Here is a 20,906-nt window from a genome sequence, read left to right on the forward strand (position 1 = left end):
GCGTAGTAGTAATAGAATGAGTAGTTTTCCGCACTGGCCATGGGCTCCTGCATAATTATCAATGAACCAATAGGCAGGGAGTTCTGGAATCATTTTCCGTATCATTAGTGAAAATCTTAGCCCAAAGACCTAGCCATTCAAATCATGTGTCTCGAGAATCACATTTTTCTTGTCCCAAGGCCTCGCCGACCGCCAGGGACAGGGGGCTCTGGGGACGAGAATGGATCATTTCCATGCACTTGTCTGTGCGAGACTTCCCTTACTGCTGGGCTAAGCATTTGCTCATTACTACGTTTTTCTTCGATGCCTCTGTAGCTTTTTCTGAATTGTTTTAATTTCAGATCGCTGTAGAAGAATTAGACTTGTAGGAGGGCCGAGTGCGTATTAAACCATACGGAGATATACCAGTGTCCAGAGGAACTGGAAATTAATGACAGATATGGAATAGATTGTCAAATTGGCAACCTGTGTTACGTGACGGGCAATAACCAAACAGAACAAAACTGAAAACTGAGAATGATCTTAGCTAATCAAACAAATGATACTACTCGATCTACTTTTCGGCCAAGATGACGTATTTTCAAGATATCAGTATTTTCGAACTCCCCGCCCTCGAGCTGCAATAGAGTAGTTTTTCCTAGTTTACATAACCTCATCTAAACATTTGGGGGATTGGGAGAATTCTCGAAAGTTCTACAAATCCTCGACTGCGTCTCTCGGGATTGCATAACTATCTCGAATTCTCCGAATCCCGCCCCCCCCCCCCCCTCCCACCCGTCGTGTGGCTATGTAAACAGGAAAAAAGTTCTCTATTGCATAAGTTCAGAGACACTCAATGTGCCACTAGGTATAGTCTTTCATGCGGTCCATTAGAGCTCAACAGTGATTTCTTTGAAAAGGAAATTTAACTGTAACAGTGCAAATCTTTGCTTTACATTTCTTCCTTTGTCTCTCCTAGTCCGGAGATATTTAAGGTTAAAGAAACATTCCTGTTTGTCAGAAAAATTCTTAGAAAAGACGGAAGAATACACGTTGAGGAGCTCGTTTCACAGCACTTAGGTCAACAACCGCCACAAAAAAGAAGAAATGTGGAGTAAAAGTCAAGTGTCCATGCATGTTTTGAAAATAAATCGGGGATTTCAATCTGCCCGCCGGAATAAAATGCACTAATTCCAAAGTGTTGTTTCGCGTGACATGACCCCCAAGCTAATGTACGCCAAGGGAAAGCAGGTTTAATTTCGGTAATAACGTCACAAGGATGTCCCTCATCTTCCACATATGCCACGTCAATAAACAAGGGCCCTCAACGTTGTGTGAGGAAACTCACTCACTTCGACACTGTGTATAAATGAGTTTGCTAGTTGGACACTGGCTGAGGAGGGGGGGCACTGTTGCTGTTCGTAAGAACAAGCAACGTTGGCTTCACGCTCTATACCCCAGACGCTAAGGAACATCCTGTTTACGCCTACTATACTGAACTGGATCATTCTAAGAAAGGAAGGAAGAGAGTAACGGAACTGTTTTTAGTGATGATGACATTTGCGTTACCACCTACCAAAAGCCACAACAGAAACACAGCACCAAGATCGTATAGAGTGGAGTGCTTTATCACGTTGCCCTCCAAATCCCCTTCACGAGAGCGTAGCACAATAAAGCAAAAGAAGGGAGCTAGAGGGAAGCATAGTTTGTTTTGTAATCGATTAACCTTGCAGAGACTGGAGCGGCAAACATACTCAGTTGATAACACAACACAGCGCACATACATTACATGTATTCGACTTACGAAACAGACACAATTACATTTCTAAAACAGCGTACTCAAGGTTTTTGATATTATCTAGCTCGCTTTCTCATTTACATATAAGAGAAAACCTCTAAACCGACACGTATACCATGTACCACGACTACAGAATTCAAATATTTTGTTCAGTCTTTTCCTACTGCGAAAGCCGCAGAAGCTAGCTACCGTCATGGCAAAGGGAGATAATTATTCGTGTCTTCACACTGAGGAGTGTGAGGAAACAGATTGATCGTGTTTCCCTGCTGTGCCCAGCTGCGCAACAATATTGACAACGAGGCTACGTCCAGCAGATTACATGGCTCGTTTCCCGGATGGTTTTGCCTGTAGAAGGCTGTGCTGTGGTGTTTCCAGACTCCATTTAAGTCGTACTTACAGCAGGCAGCGGTCCACATATATCTGGGTACATTCACCGGGTAATTAGCTGCGTGTTTTTAGTCACTGAACCCTTCCTTGCCAAAATAGCGTGTTTTCTGTTGGCCCAAGTTTGTCGACGGGATCGCGCCTACAATGATAAACATTTCAACATGCTGTGCTCCCTGTAGAGCGCAGTAGTCTTGACCCCATCGAATGAGCTTCATCTCACTAGTTTTCCATGCACCCATATTGAAAAGTCCAAACTGAGGGACAGCGTTGGTGTAAGTGAACGTTGCTACCATTCTCGCACGGACCGCTCTTCCATCCTGCGACGCAATTAAGTGTCCCTTATGCATAGTTGTTTTGAGCCAAGCGGATCCTCTGGGACAAACCGTTCCGGGGTTAGAAATCGGCGGAGCGTTCGAATTTCCGCTCAGGCGCAACCATTCATCGTCAATAAAGTCATTCGTGTTTGTTTTGAAGCAAAGTTCTCGATTATTAGAGTTCTTGTAATCGACGTCTTTTTGTTGAAAGTAATTGTCAAGTTGGTTTCGTGGTTCAACTTTGCGAAACTTTGCTGGCGGTCGACCTATTGAGTCGTCGGATAACTGATCACCAGTTACCTTGGTGGCGGCATAGAGTGGAATTCTGCTATTGTAGTCATACAGAATAGCGACTGCACCGCGTTCACAGAGATACGCCAGGTTTCGAACTCCTTCGACAAGCCCAAACTGTTCTACGTTTTCTGGCAAGTAGCTATCCCAGTTAGCTCACGCGTTTCCGCTTTCGTCGCAAGTGTCCATAATGTTACACACACACGTATCAATGCCATTTTTACCAGTCGTACTACACGGGTGTTCTCCGATCACTTGTTGCAATAAATGTCCAACCACAACGAGGAGCAGTACATGTACACCAGCGGTAAATTTTCCCATGGCCTTGCAGGCTAGCTACGCGAATTAAATGAGCAGATTGAAAACGAAAACTCCAAAGGCTATTATGCTTTGCCCCAGGCCGCCCGTGCTCAAGTGAGGTTCGCCCAAGGACGTTGTAAGAACATAACCAGAGTTGTGTGATCTTAATATCTCACTGAACTTTCTTGTATCAAATTTTACTCCAGTCTTACGTAGACTGCTAGTAGTTTCTCCTTTCCTCGAAAATCCGTGGGGAAGAACGCGAAACAAAAGTGAGCGTGCAGCGTGACTGTGAACGTGACATGAATATGACACTCCGGTGTCTAATTTTGTTACGCGAATCGATCGAAGCTGTATCCGGTAATATAATTGCTTAAGGCGAAAAACTGAAATTCGTTTTCAACAGTCCATGCATGTTGTTCTTAACGATCTTGTGTCAGAAATATTTAGAGCGTGACAATTGTTTAGCGTTAAATTTGATACTCGTGATGATGTAAGCAATGACGTCAACCGTATTTCCTTAGCAATCTTTATCGAGAGTAAGGACTTTCTTTTGCATTTGTAATCAGTGAATGAGACGTATTCGAGACATGGGGAGTGATTTAGCTGTGAACATCAAAATTTATTACAACGAGATCGAGAGTGACTAGTGTTGATATCCACGTTTCCAAGACTTATGAGGAGGACACATTCTCCTTAATTCCCATTATTCCCTTTCAGAGTATTCACAGGTAAAGAAATTCCAGTTTATCTAGCCGGCTGGTGAATGCGTTCTCTTCTTATGACATCTGGGAGAAAATCCTGTCACTACGTTTTCAAAGAACGTATTGGAAAATAAAATTCTTCTCCCCTGCTGCTATTTTCAGTAAAGTCCAAGGCAGCTTTCACTTCTGATACCATATCAAAGCTTTTCCATTCTCCCTTGTCCATTTGTTTTATCTTTTTAAAGTTCACTTCTTTCCTGTTTACTGCATTCTCGATCAAGTCCGGATTTAGTCTCATTTCTGAAGAGTCATACGTTTCCCAAAATTCCCCAGGTGACCTGATGAAAGCACAATACATATGTGTTATTGACCAAAAATGAGGTCAAGATAGCTGCATATTAGCCAAGTTCTTTTTTGACCGAACAAGCTTGGTCAATAAAGGATTCATTATGTGGACTTTGACTGAAGAACCTGCCTGACTTCAGAGAAAATTTTTTTGTGTGTGGGACACAGTGCATAATCCCAGGGTGGCCAGTCACAGCGCAGGATTTGGTTCATCTAGCCCGCTTACGGAGCCAGCCGTATACTAAATGTAGGTATTTTAGGAGCAATGACCTCTGTAATATGTAGGGTTGCTCCAAACTGACGCTCGTAAATGTCGAATGCTGATTGAAGAAACCTAGGCAATTTTTAACGAAATGCTAATACTGATTTGGATAAAACTACGCAACTTTGCATGTAACTTTGCTAAGAACTGATGCACTTGACACTTGTAAACCTATGTACTTGACACTTGTAAATACTGAACGCGTTGATCGGATGAATCCACCTTTTTTTTCATGAAATATACTCACATTCTCATCACGGAAGACAACTGGCCTTTACTCGGTGCTCCTTCAGCAACATGGTGAGCAACTAACCGAACAGCAGGGTGGAAGTGCCCAGTCCCCAGCAGAGCCAATTCCCAAGCTGTCGAGCTATCAGCATTACTGAGCTCCGGGTCATTGACGTCAGGTCTGAACACTCCAGTGCCCAGGCTATCGCTGTCAAGTAGGGCCTGCACTTTCGTGTGAGACTGGAGACAAACAAGTTAGTTAAGTAGTTGAAAAGTGAAGGGCAGTGTGTAGAAAGAGCTTTTTTTCTTTTCTTCAAAAGGGCACTATCCAGGAAGTGTGGCCGTGCGTGCGTGCGTGCGTGATCGTGTAGAAGTGTGGGAAGTGTGGTCATGCAAGAATGACCAAGATAATCGGGAGATGATTATGGTGGCTGGCTACAATTTCCAGCACTTTTTCTAAGAAAGACTTAGCTTTTGATGAGTCATTATAACCACTCTTTATCAGTTGATTCTTAATGGCTACGGTTTTGAGAAGCAGCCGGGAACCATAACGTCATATATCCAGAGTGCTTGTAAGTGTCCAGGCTTTTTATAAATGCTAACTTTTGTTTATTAATATTTCGCAACTGAACAAAACAAATTGGAAGCTTCTCAAGAGTTAATTTAAGAATGGAAGCGCACTTCAATAGGCCCTTTGCACGATCCGGTCACATGGTACAGAATTAACTATGCTAGAACGCAAGTTACACAGTGGGACTTCCAAAACAAAGGAACTCGTACCAATCCAGCCCGACTTTCCTTTGTTTTCAAAGTCCCACTGCGTCCCAGCATAATTAATTCCATACCATGTGACCGGATCGTGCAAAGGGCCTATTACAAAATGACATCCTCCTTCTGTGTTTACACTAGGCCTGAACATGTTAAGTCTAATCACGATAAAAAATATACCACAATAGGCAGGACACTGGGCAGATCATAATCGCAACCAGGAAACTGGTTTATTCTGAGCATGCCTGAAACTACCTCACATCAATCTCCATGAGTCGAGAGCGAAGAGGATACGAATTCCCGAACGTTTTCAAATGTGAGATTATATAAAAAAATGGTTTGCATATTATAGTCTCCTAAACAACGGGCAAACTTCCAACCATTCGATGCGAAAAAAGAGAGAAAAACTAAGTGGGTCGATACTGGTTCATGTAATATATCAAACACGAGAAACAGTGTTTCATCGGGATATCCAAACACCGAGAAGAGAGTTGAAAATACGACGCGCAGCGGAGTATTTTTGACGAAATTCGAGGTGCTTGGATAGCCGATGAAACACTGTCTCGAGTGTTTGATATATCTTTTCAATCGAAACCAAAACCAAGGAGTAAACGGAGAAGCAAAATCGTCAAAATCTATGCTAATTAAGACCGGGTATCCAAACCTCCTTCACGATTGTGATTTTCTTTGTTTTAACTTGATGAATTATTGATTACTTTGAGAAACAAGCATTCTCAATGCTTAATGCTCAAAATGTTCAAATGTGATGATAGTCTCCTAAATAACGGGCAAACTTCCGACCATTCGATGCGAAAAAAAGGCAAAAATTAAGTGGGTGGATAGTGGTTCATACAAGCATTCTCAATGCTAAATGGTCAAAATACTCGTTAGGTAGGTTGGGTTATTTACCTGTAAAAATGACTTCACATAAGCTAGATAAGCCAGTGCACTGTTTGCTTGTGACTGTAAGCTCACAGTACAAAGGCGTTTGACAAAACCTGCCACTCTTTGAACAGGAACCTGTGAAACATCACAAACAATTATAGTCAGTGAAAGAGGTGGCCTGCGGCTATTTCCTCTAAGCACAATCATGCTACCTGATATCAAAATACTCTCAATCTGATTGGCTACCTTGGCACCGCCACGGCAAGAGCGGAAGAATGACCAGCAAATGGGAAAAGTAGCCTACAAATTTGCTTATTTCGCAAGGTAGTCCAAGGTTTGAACAGTAGCACTGTTGTACTGAAACACACTTGTCCCTCACGGTTTTCATCGTCCTTGAAAGTTGAAGCGAGGCTTTAATCGTTAATCGTTTAAAATGATCAACTAACAGACATCCTAAGTTCGCGATCTAATTAACGAGTATTATAAAAAAAAAGCCAGTGTGTAGGAAGAGTTTTTTTTTTTGATATGATGTCTTAGCTACACAGGCAGTGCTCCTCGCTGTCGAGGAAAGTAAAAACTTACTGAAAACACTTCGTTAAATGCAGAAGTTCACGTGGCAGACCGTCAACGCAACGTTCTATCATCCAGGCAACATGTGACCAGTATTCAATTTTCTTTCAAAATTTAATGAACGAGCGCTAAAAAGCTGTGGCTCTGCGGTCCACGAGTGGCGAGGATTCGTTTGCATAACGTTAATTGGTTAACTCAATTGATCCCGTTCTTTTAGCAGTTTTTAATAGAAACTTAGACACTGCTCCAGGGAGCACAGATGATCACAGCTTTGTTATTTTATCTACTTAATCATCTTTCTACCTGTTTTCGCCTCTTCTTTAGCATTTCCTCCAGACACTGCAATGCGACAGGAACATCTTGGCTGCTACACCCTTCAAAAACCACAACAGTAAATAAAGTTCAATAATAAACACTAGCCCATCAGATCGACGCTCATCTCCAGTTTCAGAGGGAGGAGGGTCAAGACATCAACACAAAGAAAAGGGTTTCGTAAGATCGCATAAAGACCAACAAGGTTTAAAAACATGTCACCACCTCCCCACCCCCCACCCGCCCCCCCGCCTATATTAGAGTAAGAAACAGGTAGCTAGGTTAAGTTTACATACAAGCCAAGTGGCCCATCAGGCCAGAGCCTATCCCGGTTTCTGTAGCATGAGGCGACTAGGGATATTAATTCTCGCCCCTGGATGGGATGTTAGTCCATCCCAGGGTTACCCTCACCATAGTTAATAGAGGAGACTGGTTATGAAGCCGGGCAAACACCAAAGGAGCAAACAAAGATGCCAAGATTGATGTTGGAAGGTCCACGACCAGGCACAATCTTTCGTTTTGCGCTCATACACCATGCATGAATTACGTAAACAACACGTTTTTATTGGTTAGTTCCACAGTACGGAGTAAACAACTATTGTGTTTTGTGCATGGTCAAGGCTAAAAAAGTGAACAAAAACTTACAACAAAGAACTTTGTCAGGTTTCATAACCATTCCCCTATATTAACTATGCCCCCACCATTAAGTTCGCCTGTACCCATAAATTATACACCTGGGTGGAGAGAGGTACTGTGAGAGTGAAGTGTCTTGTCCAAGAACACAACACAATGTCCCCAGCCAGCGCTGGAACACGGACCACTCGATCCAGAGATGAGCGCACTAACCATGAGGGCCGCCGCACCTCCCGCCCCCCAACTTCTGGCAGGGCCTAACCCATGAATCAATCTAGATCTACCATCTAAATTTGCCTGTACATATATACGAAGACACAGAACCCTATCAGCTCGAGCTCTTACTAGCATGAACTTGGAGGAGGGATAAATACAACATGCTATAGAATCCTCGTGGATCAATGTTCAGTGCTTCACCTGTTTGTACACAAAATAAAAAAAGGTCAGTGCACAGTCCATTTGTCAATCTAAATTAGTGGTAACTGCTCAAAAATATCCTGATAATACGCCAGTTTAGGGAAATAAAACAGAAATTATTTATTCATCCCTTAACCTCAGTGTGGTTTCTTTTGTTTTATTCCCCTAAACCTCGGCGCCAAGTTACAATTTTAATATATCGAAATTGGCCTATTATTCTTCGCCTGCGTCGCGGACAGTATAAACTACCGGGGATGTTGTGACACGTCCGGCTGCAATGCAGGCTAATTATTCGCCACTCAACAAACGGTGTAAGTATCTCAGCATCCTAAGCGTGATCCATACATCACCCACAAAAATAGCGGTAAATTGCTTACCGTAATTGCTAAGGAACAAACTGAGTTGAGCCCTGTGGCCTTACGTGCACAAGGGCATAAAAACGATTGAGTGAGTGTGTCACCAACCTTGACCAGATAGAATTTTAAATGCTGTGAGTACACAGTTGAGAGTTTCTCGGAGGGTCAGCTCCTAAGAATGTAAAGCAACAGTTGAAGTAAATAGATGTTGAGGTAAACATCTCATAGTTCTTTCAGTCGTGGTAACAAAACTACAAATAAGAGAGACAGTGTACTAGTATCTTCAATAGAGAGTTTAAGCATGACGTTTACGGCAGACGGCAAACGGCAAAGATTATCTCTGATTTTTTATTCTTTTCTCGTAATCCTTAAATAAATCACACAAAAACGTATTCTACTATTCACCGCAAATACAAATATTTTCACTCTGTTGTACAGACAGCTGAAGAAAGACGGCAAAAGTTTCATTTTCGCCGTTTGCCGTTTGACGTAACGTTATGCTTAATCTCTCTAATAACCGAAACTAATCCTCATCTGAAAGCGCAAAAACAAAATGGTAAAATCTATTCTACTGTAATTAAGAACACCCAATCAGATTATGATTGCTTTTGTTTGCTTGCTACCAATCCACTGTGTACCTTGTTGTTTAGAAGTGTTTGAAGTGCTGCCATAAGATCACTGAAGAAGTCAACGTTAATCAGGTGAGCAAACTTGGCGAGTCCTTCAAGAACAGGAGACAACAATGGAGAGTGTCCAACTGTCTTCAAAACTCGAAAATATGTCACAAACACAAACTTGAGGATCTCAGTTTGCTGCGTGAAGGAAAAGAGAAAACATAACTTACATTACACTTAGGGTTATTCCACTGAAATAGAACCTGCCCTAAGATTTTTGTGAAACTTTGCCTATTGATTGTTTATATTATAGGAACTTAAATTTTCAAATAAAAATGAGGGGTCCCCATGTTCGTTTAGGAGCAACAGCACCTTGTTTATACCCATATAAGTCCTTATAATAGCACCATGATTGTAGTCACGATTTCCGACAATTGCTTTTTGTTCTACACTGAGAATTGGTCCATATTTATTTTACACAGAGAAATTTATTACTCAATTCAAAACAACAGAAAAAAATGTTAGGTCACCATATTCGTTTGCGAGAAAATGACGATTTACCTCTATGGCGAGGTCCAGCTGTAAAGAAAAAGCCGCCATTTTTTAATGCGCGCGCGCTAATCACGCGTGAGATTATGCGCAGTAGGGATGCGCAATGCAATACTGGGGAATAACCTTAAGGTTGCCTGGTACAACATCTGTCAGACAGACAGGACAAACAGGAGGTAGCATAGCCTAAAGATGGTGTTGGGCCGGGATTTCTACCCTCTTATCAACTAACTCACAAATTTATATTAGTTGACGATGTTATTATGTAGTAACATTCTGTAACTGAAGAAGTTTGAATTCTACGACATTTTTAAATGAAGTTATTAATTTTACCGTTTGTGTGACTTTCTTCAAATTAATAAAAACATACCCCTGCTGGGGCAATTGATTGCATGTTAAAAACCATTCTGCATTTTCAAAGCTTTTATTTCGCAGGAAAGTAAGAAATCCTTGATAAGTAATAGTAATTGAACCCAGTGGAGTACAAATTCTATAACAAATCTATAACAAATTCCGGAATAAAAAATGTCTTTTGAGAACTTCTTTTGAGTGAAAACGTCTGTAACGCTTTTCAAAAGTTTTGAAAACTGTAGGAAACAATGTGAAGGAAGCAATTAAAGCGCGCGTGATAGACCGTTTTCGATATATTAAAATTCAGCTTGGCAGCGAGGCCCAGAAGACACAAACAAAGGAAATTGAATGACATGTTAATTCATTTCTTTTGTTTGTGTCCTCTTGGCCTCGCCATCAAGCTGAATTTTAATATATCGAAAGTGGCCTGCGAATCACGTGGGTATCCAATTACAGGTGTCCAAAGGCAGTTATGAAAAATTCAAATTGGATACCTGTAATTGGACATCCACGTGACCGCGCGCCGATTACGTGACCAATAGGCGCGCGGAGAACCAATCACGATCGAGAATTTTGTTATAGATACGATTAAGATGAAAATTAATGTTCATTTGTCACTAGCATGGGACATAGAAAAATCTGAGTCCCAACAAGACTTGGACCCATGACCTCCCAGATACAGGTTGGGAACTCTAGCCATTTTACATTTTATATATATTTGATATCCTGTAATTTCTGATATCATACTAATATACAGTACATATCGAATGTTACATAAATTTTGAAAAGGGTTAAATAACGCGCTTACAGTAAGAATTTCTCATATTGCTACATTGTATTTAAAATTAAGCCTAGTAAACAAAAAAACTACTTTTAAAACGTTCTTTGTTTATCTTGGGTAACTGACTGGTACTTAACATCTTAATGTAAGGGAGGATGCTTTGGCTTGGGGCAACAAAGGGTACACTTCCAGGATATTACAGGTGTATAAAGTTTTGAGGAGAAGCACCTCTTAAAGCATCTAATCAGCAAGCATTGTACTGTATTTAAATCCGCTTGGTATGCGCCATAAACAGGGAGACCATACAATATTTAGGAAGAACGATCGCTTTGAAGAGATGATCGATTTTGTCTTGGCTGTAACCCTCTTTCCTAAGTTCTCTTATTATGTAAGGACATTTATTCGCTTTGTTTAGTTTAGTTTTAACATGCTTAGCAAATGAAAGGTTAGACTGGAAGGTAACACCAAATAGTGTCCCCCAATTAGTTTTTCTAAAGCTTTAAATATAGCCTTTGAAACTTAAATAAAGTCGTTCGTTCGTTCGTTCGTTCGTTCGTTCGTTCGTTCGTTCGTTCGTTCGTTCGTTCGTTCGTTCGTTCGTTCGTTCGTTCGTTCGTTCGTTCGTTCGTTCGTTCGTTCGTTCGTTCGTTCGTTCGTTCGTTCTCTAGGCCAGCATTTACTGAGCTTGGGTTTGAAGTAGACTTTAGAGAAGTGATTGTACTCTTCACACTCACCAGCTTTGCTCTTTTCTGTTGGCTTTCAACAGCTTCAGTTTCTTGAAGTTCCTTCTCTAGTTTTTTCATTTCCCTTTTTCTCTAAAACATTAATTTCAACAACAGAAGTTTACCATAAAATACCAGAAAATAAGACCTTTGGTTGCATTAATGATGCATAGCTTTGACGGCGTCAAGGAAGTGAGAATTCGATAAAGCTGACAAGGATTTAAAAATATTTATTGTGGGAATCTCTACGATAATGACAGCATTAATGGACAGAAGGAGGCAATACACATTTCATTAGTAACATTTTGTACCAGCTGTTGATGTCAAGTGAGATTTCTTGAAGAGAACATTTTCATGCAAAGGCAGCCTGCATATTGATAATTGTTCAACATGACAAGGAATGACATTATATCATAAAGGTCATAAAGTACACATTATAGATCTGATAAAAAAATGTACCTTCTTCTCTTTCTTGGACATCTTTCCTTTCAGCCTCTTTTCCATTCTATTTTTATTCTTTTCAATCTTCAGTTCTACAGATGATTTCTTCTCATTGTGTTGTTGAAGTGACTGTATGTCAACATGACTAATCCTCAAGTACACCAATGTTTCCAAAACCTGTGTTTGAAAAAAAAATGTTGCAACATAACAAATTATACTACAACAGTAATAAGGAAAGCAACACATCACATTCTAACCTACAGTAATAAGGGACATCTCACATCATAGGTACAGTTGGAATCTTTCAGAGAAGACCTAGAGGGGTTATTAGACTGAATCAAGTGGATAACATCATAAACAACCTTGGACTCTAAGTTGCACAGTTGTAATGGGATGAAATAAAAAACGATAACATACAGTGTAACAGAAGGTAAAATTTAAGTCAGAGGCAGTTGTTATAAATCAGTCACAATGGCATTTCTAGTATCAACAAAATATATTCCTCAAATTTCTAGACCTTGAAAGCCTCCTACTTACACAAGGTTGTACTCTGAATCCTTTACTTTTCACAAACTTACTGATAATCTTCACAGCCTAACAAGATCAATAAATACAACATCAGCTGGTAAAATTAATCTGGCACAGTAAATACATGTACATATGTCATGACTTACACAGCACTTAACTGAGGAAAACATTGTGAGTGAGTTATCCAATGTACAATTATAAAATGAAACATATTTTATGTAATCTTGAGCACTCGTGCAATTGTATTCCCAAACATATGTGCACTGACCTCTAAAGAAACACTTCCAACAGAATCTTGTTTAAACAATGTGGTGAAAGCATCACAACACAACTTTGAAACCTAAAAACATTAGTAAAGGCAGTTCAATAAAAAGGTCACCAGATGACAAACTACATGTAATGTAGTTTATTACACAATTTTAGTTATTACACGACTAAGTTAGTTCAGCGAACCATTAAACTAAAATTGCCAGTCCACTATTTTCCATATGTTTTGCAGCAATCACAATCTCAAGAAGTTTAAACACACAGTAGTAATCCAAAGGGGCAGGGTGGAGATTCTGTGGTTAAACATTTTGCTGTGATTAAACATTTTGGCTAAGATAATATTCTTATAAAATGCGATTTGACCATAGAATGGGGGGTTTGACCCAGCAATTAAGAAATTGTCATAGCTTACAATAGACATTTTTACAGATTTTGTCTTAACTGTCCACGCTGTCTTTTAAAACTAGGATGCAGATTTCAATTTCTTTTTCAAAATGTTATATTAACATACAGTCAAATATCACTCTGCATTACATTCCAACAACTTGTACAGTTACACTGAGCAGTCACAGTACTTACAGTTGTAGACCATTCAATGGTTATGCACATCAGACTCTTTATTGAGCAGTGTGGGCTAAGGTGCTGACAAGAGTCGTTTTACTCTCACAGTGACTCTACCCATCTAGGGCATATGTAGGCACTGGAAAACTATCAGGGTACCCCTGATAAAATGCTGGGAGTGGGAGGCAGTCCTACAGTATGGTGACTGACATCCCATATACAGCATTGTAGCAATACCCCTAAATGCTTTTTGTGCTAAAGAAACCAGAGTAAACCCAGATGGTGAATATACACTGAGCTTTCTCCTAAATTTTGTTAGTCAAGTACATGTATAACTCTTTTATACACACTCGTGATCTGAGTTAAATGATCTCTTTTGCATGTGTGTTCACTAGCTGCATTGTTACTGTAGTTGCAAAACATTCATTCAGCAGGTATTTGAAAGCATTTTTCTCCCTGACTCAAGTTAAATTAAATAAGGATTACATGTACATGTACCTTAAAATGAGCAACACAGTAAATTATGCATGTGCATAAGAATATTCATTGCCTAACCTGGCCATCTAGAAATTTATCATTCATTCTAGGTACAAGCACTGCAATAAGGTTCGTGTGGAAATTGAAATGGGGTAAGGATGTCAGAAGATCACACATACATTGGACTGCTGCAAGCATCACCCTCTGAAAAAGACATTTCATTTGGAAAATAATTATGTTAATTATTAATTAATAAGAAAAATGACATTTGGACCCAATCTTTGGATTTATAAATACTCAACTTAACAATCACTGAATACTTCCAACTTGACTGTCAGCATGCAAAGGACGTCATGTCTAATAGCTCAGGGCTACTCAATTGAGAGTTTTCAACAGAAAAAAAGAAAAGAAAGAAAATTGTGTTAAGTTTGTAAGAATGTTCTCAACAGTTACCTCAGATGCAGTCTTTTTGTTTACCATGCCATTAGTAACAGCTGTTTTCTGATGCTTCACACACTCTAAGGTGAAAACAACAAAAAAAATACATTAGTTAGTTTGGGTAATAAAAATACTAAGCTTATTTATTGAGGAATATGACTGTGTAGCTAAATACAATTTAACATAGTTAATAATATACATGAAAAAATTACTCGATTCTGATTGGCTGAGAGCAGTGCAGTTCAAGTGTAACACAAGTGCAAAAAGTGTAACACCGGTGCAAATTACACATTGTAATTCTGGATTATGATTGGCTGAAAGACAATAGGAAATTTTCAAAGCCAATGATATTACGTAAAATGATGAGGAAACTTTTGTGCTGAGACTTTGAAAAAAGTTTTCTCAAATGAGAAAAAATGGCTTCAAGAAAGGTCCTCCAGCGCTTCCTCCACGCAAATTTTGTCATGTTTATATTATTAATACTGTTTTTCTCGTTCAATTTGGAATTAATTTGCACTTGTGAGTTTTTCAAAAAGGTGAAATTGCACTCGCCGAAGCAGCTCGTGCAATTTCAGCTTTTTGAAAAACTCACTCATGCAAATTAATTCCAAATTGAACTTGAAACGGTATGATTACCTATACTAACTACGAGGAGCAAGAGGCATTTTGTTCGCATTTGTTAGCATTTGCTGGCATTTGTTAGTATTTATTAGCATTTGGAAGTGTTTTATAACATTTTGTTGGCCTCAGTGGTTAGCATTTAAAGCATCTTTCAGCAGGTGGGGTCTCCAGGCATGTCTTGGTATGTACTCCTGTGCTTAGTGGCCCTTTTGGGTCCATTCTACCATTGAACAGTCAGCAGCTTCGGTTACTGGGTTCCCAGTCTTAGCAACAGTCAGCGGTCTTCTCTGCGTAATTATGGGTTATTACACGTATTTCAGCTTTTCCACTGAAATTCTTGTTTCAGTGTGACTAGTGTCTGGGTTCTCTGTGGTAGTGGGGACTTGTGGCTAAGTTGCAGAGAGTGCCTGCCCTAGCAGGTTAGTTTATAATACAAGTTGTGAAAGTGCCCCAGATGGTATATATGTTATCTACCATTTTTTGATTAGGAAATCATTGTTAGTTTACAATGTTCATTCACATAAAAATAATTAATTATTAGGTGTAATGTTCAATATTTCAGGTTGTATTTAATCACATTCTTTCAAAGAAATAAAGACAGACTTGGCATGTGTGATAATGCAATATACTGTATAGTAGAATGATGCATATCACTTTTATTAGTATCATGTCAATTAAGTATACAATGTACAAGATCGAAGTACACGAAACAGGCTATGAAATTTACCAGAGCACAAAATTGCAATATCACTTTTACTTTGTACATGCGCATATATGTAGAAATAATATTTACATGTGATGCTTTATAGGTTAATAAGTTGGTTGAATGTTACATACTATTAAAGATATTTACTGACAATTAGGTTAAAATTTGAAGGTGGTCTTAAATAATGTATGTACTTGTGCATGCACATGTACATGGAAATATACTCTGTCATTCTCACATGTAAATAAACGTGCCATTCCAAATCTTAGAAACAGAGTTGTTTACCTTGTACAGTTTCTTCCAATATTTGTAAGTATTGCTGGTAGTATTTCAATAGCCCTTCTTCGTATTCTCTCAGTTTCTTAACTTCTTTGGATAGCTAAAATGATAAGAAAGACAGTGTTAAATTAGTACTGACACTGAATGTGAAAAAAGACAAAAAAGTCAGTAATCAACTAAAGATATGTACAGTGTAATGCATTTTTATGTCTACTGAAGATAAATTTATTTTTAAAATACTAAATAAATTGTTAACTTGAAAACAGTTTTAAAACACTTTGAACTCTAGTTGAATTCTCATTTCATTTTGATAGAGGCCAACTTGGAAGCACAGCTACATGTATTTCAACCGCTTCATACAAGCATTTTGTGTAATGTACATGTACTTCCTCTGCTTGCAGGTTATCACATTGTAAGTAATGGGCAAAAAATAAACCAGGAAAGCATTGTTACTTGTGTAACAAAATGCTGCTTCTTGCATAAAATACAAAACAAATGTCCCCATGGGCATGCCCACTGTTTCTTAGACTGAAAAGACAAGTTCACACTTTAAGCCAAATTTGACGATGAAAAATAGAGCAAGTACCCCAAATTAGATGTAAAATCTGTACCTTGACACCTTGCTCTTTTGCTGAAGTTGCTCGAATTGCATACCTGTAATCAAACCCCAAAACAGAACCATAAACAAATATAGACAACATTACTGTCACTTTACCTCAATACTATTAATAATAATTATTACCATTTTTTCATATATTTACTGTAGATGTACATTATGATTGCAAGATCACTGCAGTACATCGTTTCATTCTCTCATCATTTTAATCAGTTTGTATTGGCAATATCACAATCACCATTGATACAAATACTACAGTAGTTGAAGAACAACAAAGAGATCAACTCCATTTTTCCATCATCAAGATGCACACAGGTTTTGATATTTCCTGACATTATTTCTATTGTCTGTAAGAGTGTAGGTCACTGAAAAATGTTGTTGCTTTGATCTTTACAATTCAGCCATCAATTAGAGGGAAACTTCAATCAGTTCTAAAACATGCACAGGTAAACTGTATATAAAAATGTACATTAATTTTGGAGGGCTTGAAAAACAATTATTATATTTTTTTCTTAAATTCTTCAACAGGTTTTAGTCTATGGGTAGTCCCTTGTTTTTTTCGGGTTTTAAGTCAACTGGTTGGGCATGCATGCCTGCATGCCTGCATGAAAATCATTTTGTATAAGTGCAAGTGTAGTGCCAGAGAAAACATCATTTCTTCTTTGGTAAAGTGCAATGCATCTCCTTGTGCAAGGAAATGTCAGTGCATCAACTAGGCTAACCCTGAGAAAAATGACAAACTACTCATAGTCAAATTGTGGAAACTTTTACCCATTATACCAGAATGATGCAGAAAATCACTATATCCTGCTATTTCAAAAAAAACAAAAAAAAACTGCTTCCTCAAAACTGCTTCCTCAAAACTGCTTCATATCGAGTCCCAGCTTTTTTTTTTTCATGCACAAAATTTCATGGTCTGCAAACACTCTCATTGACCATATACTATTACATGCACACACAGCTCTTGACCACTGTACATGTACCTGTAAATCCTGGTACCACTTACAGAAGTGTACTGTTATATATATTAAACAATACCCAAACTGAAACTGTACAAAAAATGTAGCTGTTTCAATTTGAATTAGGCTTTTGTTCAACTAGCCTCAGTGTTACTCTTGAAACAAAGCATGATTGGATCAGAATCAGAACCATGATACAAATTTTACTTTGTAACTCACCCAGGTATGATATCCTTAAACACAGTCAAAAGAGAAACCATTGCCAGCTTTTTCGTGGTGATTCTGACATCTGCATCCCTCTCATCACACAGAGAACATAACTCCCCAAGCTCAGATACCTTTTCAAAAAAATTAAATGATTACCATTAGCACTTAGAAAATTTAATACCAAATTTTGCTTTTGCACTTAAAATAAGATTTACATTGTGTTAATTATTTTACTGCAAATGCATACATTGTGTATGTATGACTCTACTCACACTGCCCTCGGGGTTTTCTAAAATACTGTTTGATAACTCAGCAATTTTTAGTTTTCTTTGGATGAGCTTCTGTCGTCTTTGATTGAAAAGTTCCACCATACTCAACACAGGTGGAGGGGTTGGAGATGCCGAAATTTGGGTGGCTTCTTCCGGAACTTGTTCATCTGGATTTCTTTCCTCACTTAGCAGAGGAGTATCTGAAAAAGGAAAACACAGTTAACATGCAACAAGTAGTACATGCAGGAGACATGGGCTTAACTAATAAGACTGATTGACAGAAGCAATAATCCCCAGGGACATCAAGGAATGGACAGAAGTAGAGTTGAGGTACATTGCAAAGGTCTCTTACACCAACTGAAAACACGGATTGATTTTCCCTCTTCATTTCTTGCTGTAATTGTTACAGACTGTTGTAATTCAACATGAAGTGGAGGAATTGTATATTTTAATAAAATAAATATATTACATCCTTAATGATTAACTGACACACTTTGAATAAACACATACATGTAAACTTGAGCTAGTACACAAAATGTCCATGCCAGTGAAAGTATGAACTTCCCTTAACTGTCCAATTTTGAAAGAGAAAAGTACTTGGTATGAAGCCATGTCTGGAAAACATATCCTGGAACTGGGACCAGAAAACCCTGTAAATCTTCAGAATATTTTCAGACATCTTTAATTGTCTTTGGATGTGATTGTGTCACCTTCAAAAATCCTCTCACTCCAAAGATATAAATCTCATGCCTTTGACGTGAAATGAAGATCCCTAGTAGGATCAATGTTAATTCAACCAAGAGGCAGCTTCAAATACTTTCAAAATAGTACACTTACTGTAGGAATAAATGTTGTACATGGTGTATTTTCAAAAAAAATGTGATTTTGATTTGGAGAAAAGAAACAAGTACAGTTCATGTATAGTATACTGTACATGTACATGTAGGGTGAAGAAACTAATGGAAGTTTAACTATTTTCCCTCATCTCCCATCAAACCTATAGACCACATGTACTATATGTCCATGGCAGAGCTGTAGCCAAATGAATATCAAATTAATAAGAAAATTTAGCCAAGGACATTATCTCCATCATAGTTTTTTTTTTCTGGCTACAGCCCCGCATGGACAGCTGTGCCTGCAAACAGAGAACATTTTAGGAACTTGCACACATTCAGGTATAATTGTATGTATGTCTTCTGTTAAGTACCAGCACCTGTTAGTGGTAGCTTCTCTTTTCTTTGTATAATGCTGCCTTTACTCTTAATGGGTAGAAGGGCTCTTTCATTGTGATCCTGGTCTGCTGATGCTGTTCTTGGTCTCTTCTCATAATCAGCCTCATCTTCCTCTACGTTCTTTCTTTTCCTTTTCTTTCCAGTACTTGAAACTCTTTTTTTTTTTTTGGAAAAAAAAAACAAACAAACAAACAACAACAACAAAAAAAAGAATTAGCCATCAAAAAATTTGAATGATCTTTCATACACTCAGATTCTCACTTTGCTGCATAGCAAATAATGTTATGTTCACATGGCAAGTCTCTAGTCCAAAATGAGGCTCCTAATACCAGAAATGAACTGCTTGTACACGTGATTAAAAAAAATTTAAGATTATGTTCTTGGCATTTCTTATTATATAAGCTTAACCTGTAATACATGCCTAGACATATTCAAATAGGGTCAAATTTAACTCAAAAATAACGCTGAGCTGCACTGAATTCGAACTGAATTCATCCAAACAACATCCAACAAATCTTTGAATGCTGTGGCTAAATGTCTGGCAGCCGAACAGGTTTTTTAGAATACTTCATGTCCTCCGTGTCCATGCCCGGTGGTGAAATTTTTTTATGAAGTAAAACAACGTAAAAAGAACTTTAAGACAGGCGACCCCAAGAGGAATCGAACCCTGGTCGCCGGCATAGCAAACGATACTTGTGACCACTGTGCCACGGCAACCGGCCAGCAATTTTCGGAATTTTTCAAGTATTTATAGAGTTACCCTTAGTATTATTGAAAGCTAACCGTAAACAGGCTAACCGGAGAGCTATTTAGGCTTTAACTGGAGTGCTATTCAGGCTAACCAGTGTCCTTTTGAGGCTAACCAGAGTGCTTTTTAGGCTAACCGGATTGCTATTCAAACGTTTTGACTGCCGGTCACTTTATAACAGTCTACGTTATAAATACCGACATACCGGGTGCCGGGCTCACCAAAATTAGTATTCGGCCATATAAACAAGGATTTGACATTATTAACTGAAATTTTCAAAAAAGAATTTTGACTGCCGGACACGGAGTATTTTGAAAAACCTGTCCGGCTGCTGGACATAGAGACACGGCAATCTTCGCAATACAAAACCACTCTCACTGGAACAATGTGTACCTCTTCCAAATGGGTTATTCTTACAAAAAGACTTACTCTGCTGTTACTTGTTGCAAAAAAGCAAAACTCCTTCGAGAATCTTGAAAATACTCCAAGTCTTCGGGATCGAGGGCATCATTGTCTTCCATGGTCACATAATCTTCGTCCTCTGGAGGTGAATTTCCTGTAACTTTGCGCGCCTGTTTGCCTTTTTTGTTTCCTCTTCCTTTTGCCATTGTAATATTCTATCTCCTTCATAAGAGTATATTTCAAAAAGGTCTATTCTGATCCGTCTAAATAGGAAGAAAGCGTTCAGTTCAGTTCGTGCAACAGTTCGTCCACCATCTTGGATATGAGCCTTAGATGACACCACGTGCACCCCAGCGTACAACCATGCCGCCGACCGTGCGTCATATATAGTTCCTTAGAGTGTCCCTCGTTGCGTGTTGCACTATAACCTGAGGAGTGGAGGTGGTGCTGTGCAGGTATGAGCGGCATAAAAATCGTTTGGAAATGAGCCGACAAGAAGCGACTTTTTAAAGCCCTTTAAGATTTTCTGATCTAACATTTTGATATGCACTTCACCTAGATTTTTTTTGAACTACCTGCCGAAATTTGT

At 38.8% G+C, this 20,906-nt stretch overlaps 1 protein-coding gene and 1 pseudogene across 1 annotated transcript; both read right to left on the reverse strand.

Moving 5' to 3' along the window:
• Positions 1–1,755: 1,755 nt before the first annotated feature.
• Positions 1,756–3,529, reverse strand: LOC149118295 (uncharacterized; annotated as a pseudogene).
• A 141-nt stretch (positions 3,530–3,670) lies between these two features.
• LOC110067076 (nucleolar complex protein 3 homolog) lies at positions 3,671–20,675 on the reverse strand. Its single transcript, XM_089293453.1, has 19 exons — positions 20,345–20,675; positions 19,149–19,321; positions 17,939–18,135; positions 17,679–17,797; positions 16,496–16,538; positions 15,891–15,984; positions 14,294–14,358; positions 13,919–14,044; positions 12,804–12,875; positions 12,545–12,601; positions 12,026–12,184; positions 11,579–11,659; positions 9,188–9,361; positions 8,658–8,721; positions 8,122–8,193; positions 7,135–7,205; positions 6,286–6,396; positions 4,628–4,848; positions 3,671–4,111 (listed from the first exon to the last, which is right to left on the reverse strand). The coding sequence occupies exons 1-19, from the start codon at positions 20,521–20,523 to the stop codon at positions 3,877–3,879; spliced, it is 2,313 nt and encodes a 770-aa protein (XP_089149579.1). The 5' UTR covers positions 20,524–20,675; the 3' UTR covers positions 3,671–3,876.
• Between the last annotated feature and the right edge of the window lie 231 nt (positions 20,676–20,906).

Source organism: Orbicella faveolata, unplaced genomic scaffold (assembly GCF_042242905.1).
Source record: "Orbicella faveolata isolate gen_17 unplaced genomic scaffold, um_ofav_v1 contig_1, whole genome shotgun sequence".
Lineage (NCBI taxonomy): Eukaryota > Metazoa > Cnidaria > Anthozoa > Scleractinia > Merulinidae > Orbicella > Orbicella faveolata.